At 45.0% G+C, this 9,399-nt stretch overlaps 1 protein-coding gene across 1 annotated transcript in view; it reads right to left on the bottom strand.

Annotated features, from left to right (window-relative positions):
• Positions 1 to 9,399, bottom strand: part of ERI3 (ERI1 exoribonuclease family member 3) — a 127,319-nt gene that overhangs the window by 103,542 nt on the left and 14,378 nt on the right. Inside the window, exons 2-4 of the mRNA XM_010006561.1 lie at positions 8,980 to 9,096; positions 2,735 to 2,794; positions 457 to 548 (exon numbers count right to left, since the gene is read on the bottom strand). Of these exons, the coding sequence (XP_010004863.1) occupies positions 457 to 548; positions 2,735 to 2,794; positions 8,980 to 9,096 (269 nt within the window). The remainder of the gene's footprint in view (positions 1 to 456; positions 549 to 2,734; positions 2,795 to 8,979; positions 9,097 to 9,399) is intronic.

Below are 9,399 nucleotides of genomic sequence, written 5' to 3'. Positions count from 1 at the left end.
CTTTCCAAAGACTACTTTGTGAGTCACATATAGTTATTGTGCTAAGATGACAAAAACAAAGCATCACATGTGGAAGTCAGGTAAGGACCATTGCTTGATTTGGTTGTATAGAAACAGATACATGTATGGCCTCAAAAATATCCACCCCTTTGGAAAGAATATTGGATAAGAGGGAAAACAATTTATCCAGTTTAAAGCTCCAGTTTAAACCTCTCTGGATTCTGAAAGGATTCACTCACTATAAGGAATACCTTCAGCAGTGACTCTGCACTATGCCCAGCACCCACCTGTCTTCAGGTGGGTTGTCTTCACAACCCTCCACTCCCCATTATGCATGAAAAACAATTATTTCCCTAAGAAACAAAGACTTGGGACTGTAAGGACAAAGACATACATGCTACAGGCAAGCACAGAGCAATAAAGCCTAGAAAAATCTCCCTCCCCTTCCATACTCACATCACTTTCAAATCCCAGTCTCCACAGGTCACAAAAATCGACTTGACGCTGGGATCTAAGAGGCCTTCCTTCGCCATCCACTCATCAACCCTCTGAAAGGAAGGCAAGAAAAGGGGATGAGTTTTGCAGAGACAGGCCAAGCCACAACAGTTAAACTCAGATAAGCTGCTTGCAATCAAGAGAGAAGAAAATTGTGATCTTATCCACCCTCTCCCCGTCTCTCTTCTTTCTTTGCTTGCCATCTCAACAACAGCACGTTTGGACCTTTGAAGATTTCTGATAGGAGACATCAAGCAACCAGAGCAGAGATGATCTTATCAGACACCACAGCAGCTCTGCTTGTGGAGGGATGGAAGTTGTGCAGCATTAACGGGACGATACAACGGCACCGCTACCTGGCATTCCACCTCCACTTTTCCTCTCCCTGTGCCAAACAGGCTCATAGCGAGTGCAACTTGTGTTCCTCCAGTAAGGAGAACACACGGGCATCCTGGGATGGCATCCCTCACCTACAGCATTCTTCACATGCTCTGATTCACAAGGGGAGCTGAGAGAGGGGGAGAAATGGAAGGGCTGGGCACACAGGCACTGTGCAGCTGTAACAAGCAAAGCCATGTGTCCTCTTCCTCTTCTGAGGGATCTCTCTTTTCTTCTTAAAGTTCTGAGGAGATGCTTGCTCAGGGCATACTGTGCATTTAAAGTGAATCCACTATTCCTATCCATAGGGACAGAGGTTCTGGATCCACTTCAGAAACTTGTCATGTTAATCTTGAGGCAGCACATCCACCTTGGGGATTAACCAAGAGGAACTGACCTAGACTAAAACCCTTGCATAGACACTTATTCCAGCTAGAACTAGGAAATGATGTGCCCAAAAATCTTCCGGTGGCAGGTGACAGGCAGTCAGCTGCAATTATGCAGCCTCACTAGCAGCAAGAGAGATCCCTCCTCTTTTCCCTCAGTTGACACCTTCTGCTCCTGAATAAACTTGCATGTCCCAGAAGCTGCCTGACCCAAATCCCATTTTCAACTAGAAACGTGCTGCTGTGTGAACACCTTTTCAGTCCAAATGGAAGAAATCTACAGAAGTGTTTCCACACTCTTAAGAAGCTTCTGTAGAAACAGAATGAATCATTTTCTGCAATTATCCAGCAGCAATGTACATTCACCCATCCAGGCCAAGAGGACTCTCCCTCCTGCAGCAGCCCACACAGGCACCTGTATGCTCACAGACACACTGCTGCTGTGTGCTCTCTGGAAAGCACCAAGGAGAGCTGGGGGTTTGCATGGATGCAAGGTGTCACATTCAAAGAGCACCATCTTTGGCCTCATCTCACTGCCACAGCCCTTCTGTGACCAATTGTAGTACAAGACCTCTCTGGACTAAAGCTCCCCCAAAAGCAGCAGCCAGCCTCTCTGCCACACTCCTGCCTTCCTCGGGCTGCCAGATCTTCCAGCCAGCCCTACAAGGTTCCCTGGAGCAAGGGACAGCAGCACTAACACCTTCTGAACTCCTTCATGTCAGTGCCTGTGAAGTGCTGTCTCCATGGAGGATTTTAAAGCTTTTAATTTTATTTCCTCAGATAAGCAATTGTTGCAATTATTCTGATTAGGAACAATTAGATAACACAGCAATGGAAATCCTGACAGAGACAATGCATCGAACACCAACCTGCAGCCCAAGCAGGCTCTGCTTGAGGAGGTTTCCTTCACTATTTGACTACCAACAAAAGCTATTGATGAAGAAATACTTGCAAGCTAATTAAGCCTTAAATGCTGTAGGAATTCAACATCTAGCAGATGGCATTATTAGGGCTATATCTGTATTTGCACGTCCTCCAAATTAGATTTTAGAGACATTTTCTTTCTATACTATGTGTACTATTAAGCATTTAAATAGGTAGAAAAACTTAATTTAATAAAGTGGTGAGGGAAGAGAAAGAAAAAGAAGGCAGAAAGTCCTGAAGCAGTGGTCTTAAGCACTGTCTTGGTGCTTTAGAACTGGTGCAAGCAGGAATCACCTCTTCTCCTATCTACTGGCAGGAGTTTGGATATCTTGTCAGCATCCTTGACATGAACAGCTGGAGATGACAGATCAATGGTTCAATACTCTCAGCAGTGTGTCACCAATGTGACAGCAAATGTTATTCTAATGAAGTTGTAATCATAGTCAAATTAAGCGGTTCAATTCTCAGCAAGGGGAGGGTGCAGGGAAAGATGAAGAGGGGACGACAGGACCAGAGGTCAGAGTTCAGGAACTAAAGGTTACTCTGCTTACCTCAAGCACTTGCTGGAGGCTCGGCTGTCCATCCACCATGCCTTGAATAATCCCAGTCAGCTGAAATGAGAGACAAACAGAATGCAGGCATCAGAGCAGCACTCAAAAGATCATTAGAGAGGTCTCCTCTCCTGTCCATCTCACTGCAACCCAAACATGCTCCTGTGACCCACTTGGACATGGCTGAGGAGGAGCCAACCACAGCAGAGTGACCCTGGCAGCTCCTCAGTCACAGCCAAGGGCATAGCTTTATCCCAAACAGAGATGTAGGGGGCCTCCTACCCGCACCAGAAAACAGCAAGCTCTCAGCAGGGCAGGATCCACTTGGAGAACAGTGGTGCCCTCTGCTTCGCATACCAGTGCAATGCCTAAACACTGCCCTTCTTCAAAAGGCATTTCACCAGTTTTGATGCTGCCTTGTCAAACAGGCAGTGACAACTACCATTCCCCTGCTATTGCAGTGACACCAACATTGCACAGTGTTAGATGAACAGAATAGATAACTGTGAGACCCAGAACAGACCCAGTCACCCACCACAGCACTGGGCAGCCAGCACACAAGCAAGGTCCATCCCAGCATCCCTTTGCATTATGAAATTGTATTTAAAACAATAGAATGAAATCTGAAGAAAAGCACTTTCTCCCAGAACCCTGGTTTACTCTGTTTTTCAACAGGTTCCTTAGGAACAGGTTCTGCCAACAGGCAGTCCTACTGACTGTGCCCAGACTGCTTGGCTGTTTAATGCTAGACACATGCATAAAGGAATCTGTCTCGTGGGCTTCTGCCTGTGTCTGCCCAGGATAGCTTGAGGCACATGGAAAACAGATAATTTTTCTGTCTGCCTTCCAACTGACAAAACTGTCTTTTAACATATTGAATATCGGAGGTCAGTAGCTTGCCATCAATGCACCCAAGTAATTAAAAAAATCATTATTAAAACAAGTGCACACTACAGGATTTCAGTTCATATGGCACTTTCCTGAAGCTACACATCTCACACGTTTTCATAAAATAAAGGTCAAACACAGCCTAGGAGCATGTCCTGCTGCCTGCACACACATCCAAGTCTCCAGAAGCCATAGGGTCCAGTTGAGAGGTGCTCACAGATCCCCACCACTCAGGAGTAAATCGTCCAACATAGTCCAGCTCAACCTACTCATGAAATGTAAGTCCTCGTCCAAACCACAGGGCTCTACTTTATTAAATGTGTGGCAACTGAAAGAAGCTCAATGGTTTCTACCTCTGTCTCTTTGGCTGCTTGGCTTACAGCACTGAATTCAGAGGAAAGGAAAAAAAAAAAAAAGGAGATTAAACTCCAATTAAACTGTAATTGCATTTAATGAATACCAAATACCTGACTCACTGAATAAGCTCTAAGTGGAAAGATTATTTTCTCATAGTTACTTCCATAGAATGGTAATATATACCTTTTAGGGAGAGAGTATTTTAATTTTAAGAATAGAGTTCCTCTAGGTGGGTTTCTCAAGTTCATCAAGCCATTATGAGATGGAATTTTAAGGAAGTGGAGGGACACAGTCTCTTTTATATTCCAGAAACTGTTTTTATATTAATCTGTATGTTAATTGTGTAACAGCTGCTTTCTACATACTTCCCATACTCTGAAAGGCAAATAGATTGGAAAGATTAATGCAAGACTCTTTAGAACAGCTTTTAAAGCTCCCTGGCTTGTTTTTTGCTTCTCTTGACTTATTTCTCTCCAGGCATCACCCTGGCAGAGTCTGACAGCTCACCTACTGACATGAGCTGGCTCTGCCTCTCAGAAGGCAGCTCAAATCAAACCTCTAGAAGCATCTGAAAAATGAGCTTCTGAGAAAGGATCATAGCATAGTTTGGGTTGGAAGGGATCCTTAAAGGTCATCTAGTCCAACAACCCTTCAGTGAGCAGGAACATCTTCAACCAGATCATGTTGCTCAGAGCACCAACATGAATTTGAATGTTTTCAGGGATGGGGCATCTATCACCTCCTCTCCGGGCAACCTGTAGCAGTGTTTCACCATCCTTGCTGTAAAAAATTTCTTCCTTATATTTAGCCTGAATCTACCACTTTTTAGTTGTAACCCATTATCCCTTGCCTGTCAAGAAGTCTGTCCCCATCCTTCTTCTAAGTCCCCTGTAAGTATTAAAAGGCTACAATAAGGTCTCCCTAGAGCCTTCTCTTCTCAAGGCTGAACAACTGCAAGTCTCTCAGCTTTTCCTCACAGGAGAGATGTTCCACCACGCTGACCATTTATGTGGCCCTCCAGTGGACTCACTCCAACAGGTCCATGTCTTTCCTTTACTAAGAATGACAGGCAACCTTTTGATATCATGGCCAGCACTGACATAAATGGTTTCTACCACTTCGGGCACCTTCAGCACTGCATCTGCTCAGTGCCACACACCCAACAGTCATGGGAAGACAGGGAAAAATGGCCTTATCCAGACATTTCCCACCAGGAGAATGGAGAAACAGGAAGGCAGATGCAGGGGTCTCACCAAAGAGTCACTGACTGATCCTGCCCAAGACTCCATCACCGCCAGGCCAAAGTACCAATTTATCCATACAAGAACATGCTGCCAAACACATGCATGCAAGAATCATGCTGCAGAAATTGCACACATTAATATAAAGGGATATACCTACTCCACGGGTACCTTTCAATGCAGGTCAGAGAGTGCTCAAAAGGGACCAGAATGTTACTTCCTCACCCTTTGTTATCAGTTACATCCATCTGTAACACCCAACCTACTGCATTGGGTCTCTGCAGCACTATCTGGTCTTGCAGTCTTGATAAAGCATAAAAACAAAACTGCACAATTGTAAAGTTTCACTGGTGATCCCAAGAACCACATGGTATTCAGGAACCTAAACAAGCGATAAGGCATTTATCTTTCTGTATTTTTAGTGTCTGCTCCTTCAGGAAAAATCAATAAAAATTAATCATAAAAAGAGAGCTATGCACCATGAAAAAGCCTGTACAAGCACCTTCTGTGTAGAGGGAATCTTTCACTTAAGCTGTTGGTATAAACTTTGCTTGGCATCAAAGAAACCACTTGCATCTTCTAAAGGGGCATAATGAGCTTTATATACTTAACAACAGCTTCTAACCACCTGCAAGCACTTTCCATCTTCTCTGTCTAGACATTCACCACACTCCTCACTACAACCAAGCACCATGACCTGTTGTTTTAAAAAAGCAGATGAAGAGGAAGGGGACCAGATGACAGCTACAGATTAAGCCAGCAGCAGCAGATGTGCTCCTGGTCACTGGTGTGGGGAGCTGGAGGAGAAAGCACAGACACACCAAAAGCTAAGCAAAGGAATGCCTTGAGGGTGACCACTTGCAAACACCTTTCCTGTGTTCTGTGGTCTTCTTCAAGACCACACTTCTCTTCAAGAAGGAAGAGAGATGTGAGAGGCACGCTAGACCCAAGGAGTAATGTTGAGCAAACCCAAAAATCCTCCCACATACAGTCTATAATAGGCAGTCGTACTGCTTCCCAGCAAAGGCAGTACGTGGAGGGGAAAGCAGCAGTACAGCAGACAGGCTTTCCTATAATGTCAACACCACCGCTTTTCCTACAGAGTTTATCTGGAAAACCATCGTATTTCTACTCCAAGACAGTCTGCTGATTACCTAAGCACTTGTCTCTGGTGCACAATCTGATAATCAGGCCTGGTCTTTCTTTGTAGACAAAAGAGGCCAATAAATCTCACCGTTTCTAAGTAGAGGTGCCTAGACAAAGCCCTTTACTGGCATTTAGCAAAATGGATATTTTTCAGAAAACATAAACCAGCAGAAAGTCAATGGCAAACGCTGGAGGTGTGCAGGTATCAGCTCCACAGGAGCTAAGACACACAGCACACCTTGGCCATGTCCCCAAGGTCTCAGGGGAACCCACACCAGGGGCACAGTGCTGACCCTGAGCCACCAACCCCACAGGTCTCTAAGCAGCCACTGCAGCCTCTGCAAAAAAGCAGCCGCAAATACAAACACATTTTTTGCAACTGTTAGTAAGTTCTCAGCACAAACAGCTCACCTGTGGCTCTCAGGGTGGGGTTTCAAAAGCAGCCCTAGACACAGGGTCCAGGGACAAGCTGTTACCCCAACTACATGATCCCACTCCCTGGACCTCACGGCAGCCCCTCCAACAGGTAGGGAGACCACCAAGCCAGCAGAGATAGGGGCCATGCTGTGCATGAGGGATTGCTGTGGAGCTGGCGGTTTCCAGGCTAGGATTAAAACCAGCTCCCTAACCCAGGCTGTTAATAACCAAGAACTTGCCAAACCTGGAGAATTAGACCATTTTGTGCCACTGATACACAGTGGTGGGTATTCTGCAAACATTTTGCCTGTTGGCCTCACAACTGCACATTTTTATCCACCCACAGACACAAGACACTAGACTGAAGTCAGCAAGAGAATCTGCAGTGCTGCAGCTGGGACTCCTGGCTGTCCTGAGGACTCCTGCAAACACACAGCTGGCACACACATGTGGCCTCACTTGCGCGAGGAGTCCACACAGGAGAGACAAACCTGCAGAAACACCATCTCCAGGCCTCCAAGAGCAAGAGAAGGAATAGAAATTGGTACCATGGGTTGGGAAAATTAGATATGCTGAATGGCTCAGTCACAAGCTCAGCATCCAGAGAAGCCCTCAACATGCTCAGGCTGCAGGCTCCATTCAGCCACACCACACAAGTCCTGTGGACTCTCAAGCAACAACTGAGCTGTAGCTTGTAGCAGCAGTGGGGGAGGACACAGCAAAGGAATTTTCAGAAAAAGGAATTTTGGTGGAAGTTAATGAGTGAGATGACTTCTCTCTAGAATTTAGATCACATACAAACCAGACATGTTGGGCTCCACTCTTGAAGAAGACATTGCTCTTAGCAAAGATGAGGTGCAAGCTGTGAGATTTATCACATTCGTACAAGCATATGTCCAGCAAGCCTCATGGGGATAAGGACAGCCAAAGTAGTTGCCCAGCTTTTTAGTATTAAGGTTGCAAAACTGTTTCCACTATAACCCTCTGCTGTTTTCACACATTTATAGCTTTCTGAAAGCCCTTCAGCTGGGAATAATGTTTTCTGTGCTCAGTCTTTTTTTTTTTTTTTTTTTTAAGCTTAAATAAAATAACTTCAGCTGTTTTTTAGGTATAAGAGAATGGGAAAAAAAAGAAGAAAAGTATTTGTTTTTACAAGGTGGAAATATGGAAGGGACTGGTTGGTTCTGGAGGGGACTGCACCTAAAATAGAGAAGTAATTTTTTCAGCAAGTTGGTACACACAGGATACATACTTCATGGACCCAGACCTGCAGCTACAGAGGTTGGGGAAAACACATCATGGTTTCAATGATCCTGGATGAGATCAGGACAGAATGAAGACCTCAGATGCCCTGATTCCCACAGTCAGTACTTTAGTCATTGATTGGCCAACATCAAAATAGTGGAGTAAATAGAATAAAGCTCAAAGTAACAGGAACTTAGAAACTTTGCATTGATGGCTACAGCGGGGAGGAAGAACATGCTTGCAAAAACAGTTAAACTTTTGTGTTGAATAAAGAAAAAAACAAAAACCCACAAAATAACCCCTGCTCCCTTCCCTCCACATTTCCTTTGAACCATTAGAGATTGTATTTGCCACCTTCATCCTCTCGTCTGTATCTGGGGAAAGGTGGCTGCAGCTTGAGAGCAGCTGTCCTCAACAATGACAGTAACCAAGTAACAAGAGGCCACTTCAATCATTTCAAGTGCCCCAGAAGCATGACATCAAAAAGAAGGTCTTAAAAATACAAGTGTGGGTTATTCCACTGTTCAGAAGGATTCATCAAATCCCTAGAGGCAGGCCCATGGGACAGTCATTTAGAGCCTCTGAACCATGCTTTCTTTGACCTTCCCACCAAAGAACAGAATGGCACAATCATGAAGAGCTTACAGAGAGGCTACAGGATTTTTGAGCATCAGCTAACATGAGTGCTTTTATTTTGTGGTCACCCAGTTAGATGTTTGATAGCGGTAAATATAACTGATCTGAGCAGGTCATAGCTAGAGTTATTTATGAATCCAAACCGAGGTCTTTACATGATATCACAATAGCAAAAAATTATTCCCCTTGATCCTTAAGTCAAGGCTGGCATAACTTGCAACCTTGCACTGTGAAGAGGCAACCCCAACCCCTGGTGCAATGGAAACCTGCTTCCCAGGGAGACTCTTGGAGCACCAGGGAACCTTTGCACTTTACCTCTGTACAGAAGGGCGTAAGCTGGGGATGCACCACAGGCTGAACATACATGTGAAAGGTGGATTCAATCTCCATCGTCCTACCATTCAGCTTCAGGATAGGGAATTCGATGATTTCCTGAAGAGGGCAAAGAGAAAAGCAGCTGTTCATTTAAAACAAACAAAAAATGAAGCTGGAAATTATCCTGCCTAGCAACCTGGCTGTAAAAAGAGCCCAAACAAATAGTCCCAAACAAACAGTCCCAAACAAATACAAGCCTAACATGAAGCTCTGCACCACAAAGGGTGGTGAGTGGTGCTGGAGCACAGAGCACATCCAACACCATGAGCAGGGAGGAGGATGGTGCTAACGTTCACAGTAGCTGGGAGGGACAGCAGGAAAGTCCCTGTGCTCAGCACTGCAACTGGAAACGTGGCAGGC

Source organism: Chaetura pelagica, unplaced genomic scaffold, assembly GCF_000747805.2.
Source record: "Chaetura pelagica isolate M959 unplaced genomic scaffold, ChaPel_1.0 scaffold69, whole genome shotgun sequence".
Classification (NCBI taxonomy): Eukaryota; Metazoa; Chordata; class Aves; order Apodiformes; family Apodidae; genus Chaetura; species Chaetura pelagica.
This window is presented reverse-complemented; position numbering and strand designations above follow the sequence as displayed.